Genomic DNA, 18913 nt, shown 5'->3' on the forward strand with positions numbered 1-18913 from the left:
TATAAGAACATCAAAAAACAAAAAAGCAAAAAATGTAAATATATCAGTTTAAAAATATAACTTTAAGGAATGCTTCATCAAGAGGTATTCCTGCCTTGTTATTTATGGTTATTTTAGAAGGCCTCAAAACCTGGCTGGCTTCTGAAGCCAGAAATTTCCATAGCAGAGGAATCTATGATTTGCTGTGCATCCTTTCAGCCCTCAATAGATGGGAAAAGATTGAAAGGCTCTGGAGAGGAGTCCTCTTTATTTTTTTAATGAAAGGCTGTATAATATATTTTCTCTATGGCTGCAGCAGCTGTCAGGGAGAGCATCTCAGTTCAGCTCTATTATGGGAGAGGCAATACCCCGTCCTATGGCATCGAGATGCTCTGAGGGGCCAGAACTGATTGACAGCTTGTCACCGTGACGTCTTATTCCATCTCTGTTATGGAGAAAATTAATGTCACACCACCAGCCTTATGACTCGCTGTCATCTTAGAACCGCTCACCTTTTATCAATGCTCTAAATAACATTTCAAGCCTATCGTCTCACGGTGGACAATCCGGTCAAGGGACATTAAATCAGATGACTGTGAAATGTCATAATAAAAATGGAATGCTAACAACTTCTTCTCTAAACTAGCTCCTCTGGTTTTTAAACTGTGACAAGGGGGAGCAAGGGTTCAGCATCCCCATTCTGAAAAGGTCATACAATCGCTCTTGGTATACTACCCATTACTACCCGCCCCCTGTTGACCTTCCCTGCTTCCCCACCACCCGCCCCGCAAAAAGAAGAAAAAAAAAAGAAAAATGGAATTAGCCATCTTTTCAGAATGGGGTGATCAAATAATGGCACACACAGTAACGTCTGTTTAATTTGTGGGCCTTCAGTGCTTTGCAATGAACAGCTGAATGACAGCAACGGAGAACCTTTTCAGGGCTGTTTCATATGAGAGTGGGGCAATCCACTTACTTTCCTCACCACAACCAGAGCCAAATCAAATTCTTAGGTTGAACCTAAACTTAAAAAAAAATAAATACACAAGTTCTCACAGGAAAACATATGTATAATTCTCCAAATAAACTCTTTTATATTATATGTTTCTCCAAAACAAGTGATATTTCAAACATCATACAGTATTCATTCATTTTATAATCTGTAGAATAAAAAGGAAACACTCTGAAACCCTAAATTATAGATCTTTGTCCTTGCGTTGCTATGAGTAATCATAATACATGTGCTATATTGCATACACTAGCTTCTTAGCAAATATGATTCTAAAGGGAGATACAGGCCTATGCTTGAAATTCAGGGCTAAAAAAAAGTATATTTAAACTTGGTTCACTTTTTAGTATATTGAGCAGAATATAATCTGAGAATTAGCCGGGACATACACATAATATTTTACATTTTACTGAAATAATAACTAATATTTGAAAGTAGGTATAGAAACAAATACTCAAATGCTAAATGGAAATGGTTGATTTAAGGAATCCCTTACAGCAAAAAGAAAAAAAAAATAGTAATTGGATCATTTCTAATTACCTAGCCCGTAGTATCATTCTAATATATGGGATAGTATCAAATATTAATCCATCAAATACAATATTATAATACTAGAATCATTTTTACATTAATATATGAATTAATTTCTTTAAAATTGTTTTAATTCATGAGTCTCACTTCTGGGAACAGGAGAAAATGTCTTGGTGGGTACCAAAATGTGAAATAATTTTCACAACTGCAATTATATATTAGAAGAGGCCACACAATACCTTGGGCTCTTAGGTGTTTAAAAATGTATACTCTTTAGCCTTGCTAAGTCACCTCTATTAAATTGTTTATGATAACACCATTGGTGGATGAGTTGTACAAGCATTAGCAGACAGCTGATTCAGTGGAGATAGCCAGAATAAATTTGCTGAAGCACACATCCTGCTAATCTGTTTGAAGAATATTGTAGAGCATTAGTACCAGCACTTCATGTTATCTGCACAGCCTGATAAGGTACATCTTTATTAAATTCAGTTATTGGAAGGATGTCAGTCAGCAAATAGGAATATTTTTAAATCTAAAAAAAAAAAAAATTAAGCGGTTCTTTGTTAGTCAGAGCTTGGTTTCATGACTGAGTGTCTAGAGGAGCCTTCTAAACACCTGGCAGCATTGTACAATACAAGCTTTGTAATTTTAAGTGGAAAAGCTTTTCTTTTTTCTTCCAGCTTCACGGGTACCGAGACATTCACTTTCTCGAGGCTTCACTAAGAGAGAACAATGGAGTAAGAGCTCCCCTCTCTGTTGATTCAAGAAAATTACATGGTGGGAAATGCAGACCGTGAGGATGCTGGGAAATAGGTAGATTTGGTTGTGAATGTTTGGGTTTGATAAAATTTGAGAAGGGTACTTATTTTAGTGACTCACTATGCCACCCTATCACTCCACATCTGATCGAAAGGTAAGAAAGCTTCCTTTTAATTATATTTCACATTCGATTTTTTAAAATTAAAGGAATGAAGTGAGGCTTTTCTAAGCAGTTGAAAGGAAAAATTATTTCTGTGAATATCCTCCAGTAACCAACCTACTAATTAAAAAGGAGGTGCAGTTAACTCCATTTCAAATTTGTAAAGACAGAGAAATCTTAATTCCAATGACAAATAATCAATGAACTCATCTTAAAGTTTTATATAAACTCGACTTTCCATTACAGGAAGTTTCCCTGCATGATAATTTTGTGGTGTGATAAAATTACTGAGGAGAATCTCAGAATCTAGAACTTGCTCTGGAAGAGAGTCGAGAGAAGACCAGGTGTCTAGGTATCCATGGGTACCCCAAGTGCTTCTGCAAAGATATGCATGTTATTTGCATCTGCCCAGCCTTCTGCTTTAGCTGATTCATCTGTCAGACACCTTTGCAGATGTACTTCTGTCACTCCATGTAAATTACTCACAACCTCTTCTAGTCACTCATGACCCTGAAGGAGGAGGCTTACATACGTACATATCTCTTTAATATCTCCGCGCGTTCTTTCGGGTCCTCCAGGGAGATGATGGAGAGGTCAGAGATGCTGACTGTGGCCGAAGCTGTCAGGGTGACCAGCAACACCAGGTGTCCCTCCCCTTCCTCCAGTTGCAACTCCAACTTGTGTGTCTGTTCCCTACTGAGAGCCGACAGGTCAATCTGGCACCTAAAAAGAAATGTTTTGAATTAGAAAAAGGCTTTTTTTTTTTTTTTTTGCCACATCAAACAGTGGAGGTGCATGCTGCTCAGAGCTATGTGAAAAATAAATCAATGGAAATACCATTTGGACCACTGGAAGCATATGTATTTCATGTCAGCTGACTTCACAAAATTCAGACTCTGATTATTTAAGTATCTAATTGCTTATTTCCTGTAAGACGCAAAAAAATGTGCTTATCTGATTTGATTACTGCCCACTATCACCATATTTATAAATCAGCAGGGGCTTTCAGTCCCTAGATGGCCCAGATCAGTGGGGCTTTGCTTACAGAGAGACTAATGTGAGCTGTCTAAAGAGGCAAACTACCAAGAGTGAATTTTTGTGTCACTCTAAAACAATAGGTGTTTTGCCCTCGTTCTGAAATGTTATTAAGCAGGGAATAGACCATTTACTATGATGATGTCACACATTTTACATTTTTAAAACCATGCCAATTTATTCATAGAACACTGCATAAATCTAAGTTAACAAACAAACAAATCCTCTGAAAACATTATAGCTGAAGCGTTACGTACGAGAGTTGTCCGAAGAGAGACTTTTTAATAGTATGGCAACCCATGCTCGATATATCACCTCCTCAGAGATGAACACTTTGAGACTCTTTTCATAAAAATGTCAATTGATTTGGAAGAGAAAGATACTGTGGTGACCAAAACCACAAGGGCAATAAACAGAGAGAAAGGGGGCAGACATGAATAAAAGACATTTGAAACAGGAAATAGACAATTATAAGAATAGATGTGGTATTGTCATAAACAAGGGGTGGTCAGCTATTAGGGACAGATTAAATGTTTGCCCCTTCTTATTCTTCACACTATTTATTGTTTATTATTTTGCTTTTAAGTTAAACATCTGTGAATAGGGCCTCAAAGCTTATGGTTGAGTTCAAACATCTTTAGTGAGAGTGATTTTAGAAACGGAATCAAAGTTTGACATTTATGTTTTATTTTTGCCTATCAAAAATGACATGAAAGATAGCCAGACTAGAAACAATTGGAAGAAAGAGGAATATAGATGCAAGAAATGAAGAAGAAGAGAAACGTCCTGGTCAGTGATAGAAAATCTGCATGCACTAAATGCTAACTATCGAGACAGCAGGAAATTAGGGTCTGTACCAAGTCAGGAAAACATCTTCCTAAAGTTAGGATGTATATCAAGTAACCTCACTGTTTCTGCAAACACAATATCCATTTCAAAATACTCTCATGCTGTCCCCTTAGATTCTAAACGATGAAAAAACATATCAAATGCCTTATTTAATATTCAAATTTTAATTGGAATTAGTTCTTAATAATACCTGGAACAAACTGAGGGTTAAAAAATGCAATGGTGAAGAACAGCTAATCAAATGCATTCTCTAATAAAAAGGAGAAACATGAATATGATTTTCTACAGATCTTTCCAGCATCTGGCACAGTGCCTAACCTATAATTTGTTGAATGTGAATGAATCTTTGGACTAGATTGAGAGTATGACACTGGAGAATTGAACAGGGATGACAGTTCAGATAGTACTTTTGGTTGGTTAACTTGGGACCAAGAAGGGTCTTTCACTCACTCTGATCATGCATTTCCAGTCCTGCTTCATGCCCTATTCCTATGTATGATACTGCATCACTCTTAAAACACATTGATGGGCTTCCCCGGTGGCGCAGTGGTTGAGAATCCGCCTGCCGATGCGGGAGACACGGGTTCGTGCCCTGGTCCGGGAAGATCCCACATGCCGTGGAGCAACTAAGCCCGTGAGCCATGGCCGCTAGGCCTGCGCGTCCGGAGCCTGCATTGAAACCTTCTGGAGGATTTCCTTTTATGCCTATTACCATTAAGTGCTGCTCATTTAGGTGTTTGCCTCCTCCTCTTTTATATTAGAGTCATTGCATTTAATTCTTTAGAGTTGGGGAAGGTGTTCTAAAGATGCAGTCCAGGAACTGCAAATTGGCCACTCTCAGATCAAAGCTGGTCCATAGATTTATTTTATTGTGCTAAAAAATTTTCAATTTAAATAACTTTAAAGAGAGAGCAAATGTCCTCTGAGTTATTGTCCCCAATACTGTCTAACTTACAGCTGGACTATTTCACTTAATTCTGAACCTAGTGCCAATAGGCATAAGGATTTGTGATCCTCAAAATCTCCTTAATTTACCAATGAGGAAACTGAGGGCCAGAGAAGTCACATGAATCAATGGAGATACACAGTTAGTAATTAGCAGAGCCAGACCTGAACCTAGCACTCTGGAATCTAAGATCGAGGCTTTTTCCTTAACCAGTCTGTCGTTGCTGTAATTGTGCATCCTGGAGGAATGTGCTATGTGAGGCAGCTCTTAAACGGGGTGATATCCAGACTTGTTTTTTTTGTTTGTTTTTTTTTGTTTTTTTGGTACTAGGGCCTCTCACTGCTGTGGCCTCTCCTGTTGCGCAGCACAGACTCCAGATGCACAGGCTCAGCGGCCATGGCTCACGGGCCCAGCCGCTCCGCGGCATGTGGGATCTTCCCGGACCGGGACATGAACCCGTGTCTCCTACATCGGCAGGCAGACTCTCAACCACTGCGCCACCAGGGAAGCCCTCCAGACTTTTTTTGAACAGGACACATTAACTCAGGTTTCAAGTACAGAAGTGTGTTGTTTTTATGCTTTAAAAATATGTATGAACTAGGAAGAATGCTGTTAAGTAATTGCTCTTAGAAGACGATAAACTAAGAAAAAATTACAAATTGAATTTTAAAAGCTATGGAACTAATAAAATTTAAATTACCATTGCACATCTATAGGAAGGATTATACCTTTCTGCTGCAACTAAATTTTCAATATTGGGTACACTCGTAGAAATAGTCCCAGGTTCTCTCCTATATTTAATGGTTCAGAATTTTGACTATAATCATTCTAATGTAGAAAATGCCTATGTATACAAATATTTTGAAAAGAGAGCATTAATGAATTCAAGATGCTTTTTGCTAGTTGAGGTTACTCAGATCTCCTATTCATCTAAAAACTCTGCCCAGGAGTAATCCTCAGATGCCATTTAAAGCAAAATGTCACCTGATAACCAAGCAAAATTGTCCTGTTAACTTCAGGATAAAGTCAGCATCACTAATATCTGCATTAAATGGGTATCGAATCAGATTATTGCTGGAATATGGTGGAGAAAAAGCTTTTGCTATTCCTTTGTTGTTACTGAATAAATATGTACAAAGATGGAACTCCTGCAACATACTGTACTGCAAAGTGAATTCAGGACTAATTACTAGGGGCCAGGGCTATGGTTTGAATGTTTGTGTGCTCTCCAAAATTCATATGTTGAAACCTAGTGCCCAATGTGATGATATTAAGAGGTGGGGTGGTTGGGAAGTGATTAGGTCATGAGAGTGGAGCCCTCGTGAATGGGATTAGTGCCCTTATAAAAAAGGCACAAGAGAGATCCCTCACCCCTTCTGTCATGTGAGGACACAGAGGAAAACAGCAGTTTATGAACCATGAAACCAGACACCAAATGTGCTTGTGTCTTGATCTTGGACTTCTCAACGCCAGAACTGTGAAATATAAATTTCTGTTGAATTCCATCCACCCAGTCTATGGTGTTCGGTTATAGCAGTCCAACAGGCAGATTCACCTGTACTTGGCTTGCCTCTACTATTATGTTCTCAACAAAGGAAGGATTCACTGTAGTTTGGTTACAGAAATACTAGGTGATCATTCAGATAGTTCAGAATAAGCAAAAAATGATGGTTTTATATTGTTATGAAAATGAAAAGGCAAATTTTTTAAAGTATTGAAGCAAATTCATGAACTCCAAAAATATATACACAGACACATTCACAGGGGAAAGAGCCCAAGACTGGGCATCAGATTCCCTTGGTTCTAGCCCTTCATCTGTCACTAATTAGTTGGGGGACCTTTTCCAAGACAACTTAGCCCCTGGAATTCCAGGTTTCTCATCTGTGATATGAGGGAATTGAACTACATGAACTTCAAATTCTCAAAAACCTCAAATTCCACAATTTATTATAACTCTATCCATGTTTACCCTTGTTTATATCTTCCTTTCTTTGCAATTCCACAAACCAAAAAAATGGTAAGAGAACAAATTCATCTTACAGGCAATGAAATATTCCTCAGATGTATTATGCCTCTACCCTGCTGAAAAAAGTCTGAGCGTTGGTGCCAGAAGGCAGACAATCTAACCTAATATCAAATTGTCTTCTAAGGAGCACCGGGAGGGGGTGCATCCAGGTCACCATGCATGGAGTAAAAAAGGGAGTGTGGATTCTCCTCTTTTGTTCAAAGAACATCTCCCCTTACATCTCTCTTTTTTTTTTCCCTTACATCTCTTTTATATCTGGGTTCCACAAGGAACTCCTGGGTCCTCAGCTGCCTGCTTTGCCTCAGCCTCGACTTTGGCTGGGTCTTTCCAAGGGGCTGCTCCTCATCCCACCACTGTGACCAATCGGCTGGGCTTGAGTCCTCATAGGTCTTCCACCTAGGGCTGGCCTAGGACTGTCCTAACTTTCACTTGCCCAAATGGGCTGAGCACTCCGCTTGGCTGCCACTGTGCCTCTAGGCCCAACTGCCACATGCCCCAAATTTCTGGCTTCTAAGGCCACTTCTGCACTTGGATAAAAAGCCACACTGTGGAGTATGGGATCTGGCTTCCTGATCAACTGCCAAAGAAACCAGATGAAACAATGCAAAAGTTTTCTCCTTATGGGGTGAACTTAGATCAATGGCATAGGTGATGGGAAGATAACTCCCCATATGCCTTCCACCCTCTCACAAACCATTCCAAAGCAGGATTCTCCATATTGCCTATCCACGTGTGGTCAAGTGGGCACACCTGCTGGGCAACCACTGTGTCTCTGAAACACAGGGAACATGGCCAGCCCAGTAACATATCACCGTGCCTTACTTCCTAGTCTTCCCTGCCTCATGTTCTTTCTCTCTCACTCTCAGGACCTGGGATTGTAACTCCCAATTAAGTATCAGCACCTAATCCCTGCCTCAAGCTCTGTTTCCCAGGGAACCTGGTCAAAGGCAAAAATTATTGATACAATTTAATCCCCACAGTTACAGATGTTCAAAACCCAAACCTGACCATGTCCCACTCCTGGCTCCCCACCACCTATAAGATATCCTTAGTAAGGCAATGGGGCACTCCACAACCTACCATCAGCTTGGGTGTCATTTGTTGACTTACACTTACTACTTAAGTAATTCCTGACAGCTTGTAATTCTCCCATCATCCATGCTAGGGCTCAACTGTTTCTTTGTGTTTGTATGAAGCAACCCCTCCGCCTGAGATGATGTATCTACCTATGTTTGCTTGGCTAACTTTTAACTAATTCTCATTGAAATGTCTTTTCCTGTCAATCTCCTGATACACCTCAAGGGCAGGCACCTAGCACAGAGCTGGAATATAGTTGGTGCTCTGTAATTATTAAAATACTTATGGATGAGGAGACAGAGGTTCAGAGAGGCCAAAATTTTACCCACCGTGACAGTGGCAGAACCAGGATTAGCATGTAATGTGCTCATGCTACCATTTCTATATTGTCTTCCCAGAAAATGGGTTGATTTCTTTCCAACACTCATTCATTCACTCATTCATTAACTATTTATTAAGTGCACTGTGTGCTAGGCCTCTGTTAAATTTGGGGGATTCAGCCCTTTCTAAGCCTGCTGGTTTCTCACATCCTTATTTCCAGAACTACTGCAGACCTAGTCTGTTGCTTTTAGTGAAGTTATTTGGCTTCAGAGTTCACGTCAGGGTTTCAGAACACCAAAGTTTTTAACAAAGCTGAATTATTCATTAGTATTGTGATATCAAGCAAGTTACAAACTTTTTGTGCATCAGCTTTCCTCGTTTATGCCTTCTCTTTGCATAGAATTGTAAAAACACAGGAATAAAGATGAAAAACTACTTTGAAAAGATGAAAGTACTATATAATTATAATATGTAGCTTTATTATCTCATATGCCTTAGATTGATATTGTACAATTTAAAAATGTACTGTCTGTTCCAAACTCATCAATCAATCATCAATAGAAGAATCAAGAGAGACTCAAAACTGAGATTGGAGAGCTATTTTCTTTCATTCCACAAATGGGGAAACTGAGGCTCAGAGGAATTAAGTGATGGCAAGACCTCACATTTACTTACTTCCATAGCAAAGCTTGAAATTCTTTGCACATTGTAAGAACTATATGCATTACTTAGCCACATGAAAGGAATATATCACATTTATTTGGTGACGTTTTCCCCTAATTTCAAGGAGAAAAATTTCAGTATTCTTGTCACCTTTTTCTCCCTGCCTTTCCTTCTGCCATGCCTAAACCAGTCACCAATGATAGTTTTACCCAGATGAAACAGTTCTGTGATTAGCAGCGTTGATGTACACACGGGGTACAGGAAGTAAATGTTAGGCCTATTTGGATGTATCTTTTAATTTAAAATAGGACAGGATTCAAACTTCATAAATATTTTATATATGCATTAACACTGGTAGCCCATACATCAGATATGTCACATGTGACCTGCAAGTATTTTGAGGGACGAGAAGCTGCATGACATGGAGGGGTTGACAGTGGTCCCTGAACTTGCTGACTGGCTTTCAGTGAATTGCTGTCCATATATGCTCGGTTAGGTGGACTTACGGATTATATCATCTAGTTTTAACTGAACTAATCCTCACAAAATGGACAGTGGCTTTAAAAAATACCAGTAAATTAGGAGGTTGGGATTAACATACACACACTACTATGTATAAAATAGGAAATCAACAAGGACCTACTGTATAGCACAGGGAACACTACCCAGTACTCTGTGATAAACCATATGGGAAAAGAATCTGAAAAAGAATAGATATATGTGTATCTATAACTAAATCATTTTGCTGTACGCCTGAAACTAACACAACATTGTAAATCAACTACACTCCAAAGTAAAATAAAAATTAAAAAAATAAAAGATCCCAAGAAAGAAACTGTGGATTGAGTATAATACTAATTGAACAAGCATAAGTGAACAGAATGATAAACAAGAACACACAGAGTTGACACGTTTACTCCTAGCCCATCTGTCTGTCAGCTACACTCTGATTCTGATTTACAAACCAATAGTGTGGCATAATAAGATCTAGCAAGAATTCAAACAAAATTCAACTTAAAATTATCAGGAAGACTATTTGCAACAGAAATTTACATCTCCTCTAACAAGGAACTTCTAAGTGTGTGTTGTGCCCTGAAGTACTAGCTCATGATATTACGAAGCCATCATGATAAGAGGACATTTAAAAATGAAGCCTTCAGGACAGGAAGACAAGCCTCTATAGAATTTCTTTGGTGGGGGGTCATTTCTAAAAACACATTTTACTAATTTGGACCAAGTTTAACGAAAAAATTCGGAAGCTTTTGGAGATTTACTGCATGAGAGCTACTTTACGTTAGTAAAACAAACACATGGTATAAGATCTTATATTATAAATCAATATGATACATAATTCTTTAGAATCTTTGCATTTTAAAGAATTCAATAGGTAACCACTAATGTGTTTTCAAGTTTCACGATTATGCAGTGTATACGCCACCTCTGACATTACTAACTGCTAATGCAGTTATTGCCTTTCTGTTGTCAGCAGTTGTCACTGTCCAACTGTCTTTGGGGAGATGGCTTTATCAGAGCATACTTCTACAAACTTGGGAGCTTCCCCATTCTTTGCCTCGAAGGTAAGCTATTTAATAATATACACACTGTCTTTGGAAACTGCATGGTGCATGGAAACTGTTTTTGGAAATGCCTATCGTAGACAAAATACTGCAGTGAGTATAAACTTTCTGAGAAAATCTTCAGAAGAAAAAATAGTAAGCCATGAAACAAAATGGATTAAAATCTTAATATATTTGGCTTAGGTTGAATTTAGGAAAAACCAAGACAAGAATCAATGACATTCTTTACTGAAATACTGTCTCTCTCCTAAATAAAATATTTCACTCAATCCTTAGTAAGAAAAATGGTGAAATAGAAAGATTTCATTAAAAACTCTCTTCAGTTTAGAATTTTAAGAATTTTCTGACTAGTTATCTCTGTGCTTTCAAATTCATAATGAGGCAGGATTGCTCCTACTCTTGTTTACATAGGAAGTAGAACAATCACCGTAGTATTTATATCACAAATAAGAAACACTGCAGGGCTTCCCTGGTGGCACAGTGGTTGAGAGTCTGCCTGCCGATTCAAGGGACACGGGTTCGTGCCCCGGTCCGGGAGGATCCCACATGCCGCAGAGCGGCTGGGCCCGTGAGCCATGGCCGCTAAGCCTGCGCGTCCGGAGCCTGTGCTCCGCAATGGGAGAGGCCACAACAGTGAGAGGCCCGCGTACCGCAAAAAAAAAAAAAAAAGAAACACTGCAAATCAGAATCTACAGAGTGTCAAATGCTCAAACGCAATGACCTTCAACTTTAAGAAAGCATTAATTTGGTTAACATGCAAAGTCAAAGGCTGTTTTCCTCATTTTACATACTATACCCGGACAGACATACATGTACTATGTATAGTACATAGTAGGTACTCATTCCACATTCTCTTTCCTTTGGCATTAAATATAGAGTCACAGATTTATTTTATGGTTGAAAGCATTTGTTCTTCACCCGGAACTTGCCCATTTGGGATAACTTTTTCTTCTATCTTAGTAATAAAAATTGTGTTGAAATAGAACTCTCTACTGAAGTTTACATCTATAGCACTTTATTGTCATGGTCAGTACCAATGCTTCAGTCCTGATCACAATGCAATAAAGTTAGTAGTAATCCACTAACCTAAAATATATGTGCCCCAAATCAATGCCACTTTAAAGATAAAAAAGCATTTTGCACACTAATAAATAATGCTATAAATCTTGCTATAGTGGATTGCAAATAACTCCAACTGAATGAAATTGCTTGACATGGGATTTACTTACTCTGCACGTTCATAAAAACAACTTGTTCTCTGACAGCACTCATTCTTGGCAATTTACCACAGCTGTCAGCAGACAATTTGTTCAGATTACTGTTCTGCATAAAAGTGTAACAATCATGAGGATTTATTAGCTGATTATCATAAAGGTGGCAGTCTGTCTTGCCTGCCAAAATGCAGGTGATCAGAAAGTTAAATAATTACACGCAGATTAACATTATTTCACCTTCACTTGAAATCTGTAGTTCAGCGACAGGTAAAATTTGTTGTTCAAACTTGCAGTACGGTGCACACCACCCAAGTGGGTTTACTGACTTCTTGGCACTTTATCGAGCCCTTAATGGCTTCAGAACATACTGAATACGAGACCGAGGTGAAAGGGGCATAGACTTTAAAATAAGGAGTCCTGGATTTGAGTCTCAGATCAATCGCCCCAAACTCACACTAGCTGAACAATCTCTAAACCTCCTTTTTTGCTATACCTCTAAACCTGCCTCACTTTTTGCACTGGCAAAATTGGTACAATATGAAGCATCCTTGTTACCCCCTAATATTGAACTAATGTATGTAATAATAGTGCCCTATACAGTGTAAAGCACTATTATTATTGTTTCTTTCCATTCATGGTAATTTTATTTTTGTGTAAAATTTAACAACGAGATGGCATTAACCCACTTGATATTATAATGGTGAAAAAGTTATAAGTATCTTGGTAAATGCATAGGCTTCTTTTTATTCAAATGCAACCATTCAGTATTTTTAAAGTACAAAGATTACTCAGACACCTAGACATTTTAATCCATTAATTCTCCCTTTTGAATTATATACAAATATCTTTCTTAATTATACTGAAATTTTGTACTTTCCACTAAGGCATGCTGTTCTAATTGCCTTTGCATTAACATCAGGTGTCAAATGCTATATTTATTTAGAGAAGGAAGAGCCATAATTTCCAGTATTCAGTCAAACTTCAGGTATTTAAATTTAAATCCAGCAAATATTTATTAAGCACCTATTACTTGTCACATACGTTAACAGGTATTGAGGATGCCACAATGAACAAAGCACTCAAAAACCCCTGCCTTCATGAAGCTCACATTCAAGTGATGGAAAATTCATGATAAAATAAGTAAGTGAAATGCATAGTATGTCAAATGGTGATTACTTCGATGGATAAAACAAAGCAGGATAGAAGAAACATAATGTCAAGGAAAAGAAGTTTCGATTTTAAATAGTGTTGGTATGGCTGTGTCCCTGATGTGACATTTGTGCATAGACCTCAAGAAGGTAAAGAAGCAAGGCACGTGGATGCCTGAAGAAAGAGTGTCACAGACGGAGGGAAAGATCCTGAGGTGGGAAGGTATATGGTGCACCTGAGGAACAGCAAAGAGGCTGGGACAAAGCAGAGGGAGGGAGGGGCAAAGTAGCAGAAGTTCAGGGCAGAGGGGTCGCAGGGCCAGATCACCAGGAGCATCAGAGAGCTCTATGAGGACACTGGTTGTACACAGACTGAGATGGGAAACAACTACAGGGCTTTGAGCAGAGGTGTTAAATTATTTTATTGATGTTATGTGGAAGGAAGAAGAACAGGAGTCTTTTGCCGCTGCCCACATGAAACTGACGGTGGCTTCAACAGGAAACAGAATGATTGAGATGATAAGGGTGATTTCTGACTATATTCTGAAGGAGAAGTTTGCAAGTTGCTGAATGGACTTGATGACAATGAAAGAAAAGAATAAATTATGACTCCAAGATTTATGGTGTTAGCAACGAACGAGAGAGAATCCTGATGGAGGAGCAGATTTGGGGCGCTGCGGGTAAGAAGTTTGGTTTTGGACCTGCTAAATTAGAGAAGCCTATTAGACATCCACATGGAGATTTCAAGCAGGCAGTTGGACGTGGAGTTAAGGAGTGGATCTGTATGTTTGTCGTTGTCAATCTTAGGTGGTATGGAAAGCACAAGAGTGGGTGAAGGCACCACGGGGGCAGGTATAGATAGAGAAGATGCCCAGGGAGTGAGCTCTGAGGGTCTTCAGAATTAAATCAGGAGGCAAACGAGGAAAAGTCTGCGGGGGAGATGAAGAAAGAGCATGTGACGAGGTAAGAGGAAAACAGAGCCCTCTGTTCTGGAAGCCAGCTGAAAAAACCTGTTTTAAGGAAGGAAGCTATCAGCCAAGTCCAGCGCAGCTGCTGGATCAGGTAAGATGTAGGTTAAACGCTGGCCATTGAATTTAGCAACGTGGTGGTCACAGGTGACTTTGACAAGAGCAGTTTGGGTGAATTGTTGGGGGCAAAAGCCTGACTATGTGGGATCAAGTGAGAATGGGAGTGGGTACTGTTTAGTGTAAAAATAGTTTTCACTGTGTTGACACTCCAGATTTGCAAGTGGCTCTTTCATTCATAGCCAGTATTATCTTTGTAATAAACAAACAAAGCCCTGTTATAGAGTATACACTTACAAAAACATATTTCAAAAATTATTATATGTGGGAGACCTTCAAGATGGTGGAGGAGTAAGACATGGAGATCACGTTCCTCCCCACATACACATCAGAAATACATCTACATGTGGAACAGCCCCTACAGAACACCTACTGAACGCTGGCAGAAGACTTCAGACTTCCCAAAAGGCAAGAAACTCCCCACGTACCTGGTAGGGCAAAAGAAAAAAAAAAAAAAAAAAAACAGAGACAAATAATAGGGACGGGACCCGCACCAGTGGGAGGAAGCTGTGAAGGAGGAAAGGTTTCCACACACTAGAAGCCCCTTCGCGGGTGGAGACTACGGGTGGCGGAGGGGGGAGCTTCGAAGCCGCGGAGGAGAGCGCAGCAACAGGGTGCGGAGGGCAAAGCGGAGAGATTCCCGCAGAGGATCGGCGCCGACCAGCACTCACCAGCCCGAGAGGCTTGTCTGCTCACCCGCCGGGGCGGGCGGGGGCTGGGGGGCTCGGGCTTCGGAGGTCGGATCCCAGGGAGAGGACGGGGGTTGGCTGCGTGAACACAGCCTGAAGGGAGCTAGTGCACCACGGCTAGCCGGGAGGGAGTCCAGGAGAAGTCTGGACCTGCTGAACAGGCAAGAGACCATTGTTTCACGGTACGCGAGGAGAGGAGATTCAGAGCACCTCCTAAACGAGCTCCAGAGACGGGCGCGAGCCGCGGCTATCAGCGCAGACCGCAGGGACGGGCATGAGACGCTAAGGCCGCAGCTGCCGCCACCAAGAAGCCTGTGTGCGAGCACAGGTCACTATCCACACCTCCCCTCCCCTCCCGGGAGCCTGTGCAGCCCGCCACTGCCAGGGTCCTGTGATCCAGGGACAGCTTCCCTGGCACGGCACGCCTCAGGCGGGTGCAACGTCACGCTGGCCTCTGCCGCTGCAGGCTCGCCCCGCATCCATACCCCTCCCTCCCCCCAGCCTGAATGAGCCAGAGCCCCCGAATCAGCTGCTCCTTTAACCCCGTCCTGTGTGAGCGAAGAACAGACGCCCTCAGGCGACCTACACGCAGAGGCAGGTCTAAATCCAAAGCTGAACCCCAGGAGCTGTGCGAACAAAGAAGAGAAAGGGAAATCTCTCCCAGCAGCCTTAAGAGCAGCGGATTAAATCTCCACAATCAACTTGATGTACTCTGCATTTGTGAAATACCCGAATAGACAACGAATCATGCCAAAATTGAGGCAGTGGACTTTGTGTGATTTTGTCTGTTTAGCTTTACTTTTACCATTTTCCTAGGGTTCTGTCTGCCCATTTTTTTGTTTGTTTTTTTTGTTTTTTTTAGTATAGTTTTTAGCACTTGTTTTCATTGGTGTATTCGTTTTTTAGTTTGGTTGCTCTCTTGTTTCTTTCTTTTTTAAAAATTACTTTTAAATTTTTTATTTTTAATAATATTTTTTATTTTTTAATAACTTTATTTTATTTTTTTCTTTCTTTTTTTCTCCCTTTTCTTCTGAGCCGTGTAGCTGACAGGGTCTTGCTGCTCTGGCCAGGTGTCAAGCCTTTTCCTCTGAGGTGGGAGAGCAAAGTTCAGGACATTGGTCCACCAGAGACCTCCCGGCTCCATGTAATATCAAACATCAAAAGCTCTCCCTGAGATCTCCATCTCAATGCTAAGACCCAGCTCCACTCAACGACCAGCAAGCTACAGTGCTGGACACCCTATGTCAAACAACTAGCAAGACAGGAACACAACACCACCCATTAGCAGAGAGGCTGCCTAAAATCATAATAAGGTCACAGACACCCCAAAACACAGCACCAGATGCAGTCCTGCCCAACAGAAAGACAAGATCCAGCCTCATCCACCAGAACACAGGCACCAGTCCCCTCCACCAGGAAGCCTACACAACACACTGAATCAACCTTACCTACTGGGGGCAGACACCAAAAACAATGGGAACCACGAACCTGCAGCCTATGAAAGGGAGACCCCAAACACAGTAAGTTGAGCAAAATGAAAAGACAGAGAAACACACAGCAGATGAAGGAGCAAGGTAAAAACCCACCAGACCAAACAAATGAAGAAGATACAGGCAGTATACCTGAAAAAGAATTCAGAGTAATGATAGTAAAGATGATCCAAAAATCTTGGAAATAGAGTGGAGAAAATACAAGAAACGTTTAACAAGGACCTAGAAAAACTACAGAGCAAACATGATGAACAACATAGTAGATGAATTTTTAAAATTCTCTAGAAGGAATCAATAGCAGAATAACTTGAGGCAGAAGAACGGATAAGTGACCTGGAAGATAAAATAGTGGAAATAACTACCACAGAGCAAAATAAAGAAAAAGGATGAAAAGAATTGAGGACAGTCTCAGAGACCTCTGGGACATTAAGCGCACCAACATTTGAATTATAGGGGTCCCAGAAGAAGAAGAAAAAAACAAAGGGACTGAGAAAATCTTTGAAGAGATTATAGTTGAAAACTTCTCTAATATGGGAAAGGAAATAGTTATTCAAGTTCAGGAAGCACAGAGAGTCCCATACAGGATAAATCCAAGGAGAAACACGCCAAGACACATAGTAATCAAAATATCAAAAATTAAATACAAAGAAAAAATATTAAAAGCAGCAAGGGAAAAATAACAAATAACATACTAGGGAACTCCCATAAGGTTAACAGCTGATCTTTCAGCAGAAACTCTGCAAGCCAGAAGGGAGTGGCAAGACACATTTAAAGTGATGAAAAGGAAAAACATATGACCAAGACCAAGAATACTCTACCCAGCAAGGACCTCATTCAGATTCGATGGAGAAATAAAAACCTTCAGAGACAAGCGAAAGCTAAGAGAATTCAGCACCACCAAACCAGCTTTACAACAAATGCTAAAGGAACTTCTCTAGGCAGGAAACACAGAGAAGGAAAAGACCTACAATAACAAACCCAAAACAATTAAGAAAATGGTAATAGGAGCATACATATCGATAACTACCGTAAATGTAAATGGATTAAATGCTCCAGCGAAAAGAGATAGACAGGCTGAATGGATAAATAATAAGACCCATATATATGCTGTCTACAAGAGACCCACTTCAGATCTAGGGACACGTACAGACTGAAAGTGAGGGGATGGAAAAAGATATTCCAGGCAAATGGAAATCAAAAGAAAGCTGGACTAGGAGTTCTCATGTCAGACAAAATAGACTTTAAAATAAAGAATATTACAAGAGACAAAGAAGGACACTGTATAACGATCAAGGGATCAATCCAAGAGGAAGATATAACAATTATAAATATTTATGCACCCAACATAGGAGCACTGCAATACATAAGGCAAATGCTAACAGCCATAAAAGGGGAAATCAACAGCAACACAATCATAGTAGGGGACTTTAACACCCAACTTTCACCAATGCACAGATCATCCAAAATGAAAATAAATAAGGAAACACAAGCTTTAAATGATACATTAAACAAGATGGACTTAATTGATATTTTTAGGACATTCCATCCAAAAGCAACAGAATACACTTTCTTCTCAAGTGCTCATGGAACATTCTTCAAGATAGATCAGATCTTAAGTCACAAATCAAGCCTTGGTAAATTTAAGAAAATTGAAATCATATCAGGTATCTTTTCTGAACACAATGCTATGAGACTAGATATCAATTACAGGAAAAGAATCTGTAAAAAATACAAACACATGGAGGCTAAACAACACACTACTTAATAACCAAGAGATCACTGAAGAAATCAAAGAGGAAATCAAAAAATACCTAGGAACAAGTGACAACAAAAACACGATGACCCAAAACCTATGGGATGCAGCAAAAACAGGTCTAAGAGGGAAGTTTATAGCAATACAATCCTACCTTAAGAAACAAGAAAGATCTCAAATAAACAACCTAACCTTACACCTAAAGCAATTAGAGAAAAAAGAACAAAAAACCCCAAAGTTAGCAGAAGGAAAGAAATCATGAAGATCAGATCAGAAATAAATGAAAAAAAAAAAAAAAAAAAAAAAAAAAAAAGAAATAAATGAAAAAGAAATGAATGAAATGACAGCAAAGATCAACTGAACTAAAAGCTGGTTCTTTGAGAAGATAAACAAAATTGATAAACCATTAGCCAGACATATCAAGAAGAAAGGGAGAAGACTCAAATCAACAGAATTAGAAATGAAAAAGGAGAAGTAACAACTGACACTGCAGAATTACAAAGGATCATGAGAGACTCCTACAAGCAACTATATGCCAATAAAATGGACAACCTGGAAGAAATGGACAACTTCTTAGAAAAGCACAACCTTTGAGACTG

General features: G+C 39.7%; 1 protein-coding gene across 13 annotated transcripts in view; it reads right to left on the minus strand.

The window, feature by feature from the left end:
• MCTP1 (multiple C2 and transmembrane domain containing 1) overlaps positions 1-18913 on the minus strand; it is a 540048-nt gene that overhangs the window by 191050 nt on the left and 330085 nt on the right. For all 13 annotated transcript variants that reach the window (XM_067031360.1, XM_067031359.1, XM_067031357.1 and 10 more), the window contains one exon: positions 2978-3164. In XM_067031360.1, the coding sequence (XP_066887461.1) occupies positions 2978-3164 (187 nt within the window). The remainder of the gene's footprint in view (positions 1-2977; positions 3165-18913) is intronic.

This window comes from Kogia breviceps, chromosome 4 (assembly GCF_026419965.1).
Source record: "Kogia breviceps isolate mKogBre1 chromosome 4, mKogBre1 haplotype 1, whole genome shotgun sequence".
Classification (NCBI taxonomy): domain Eukaryota; kingdom Metazoa; phylum Chordata; class Mammalia; order Artiodactyla; family Physeteridae; genus Kogia; species Kogia breviceps.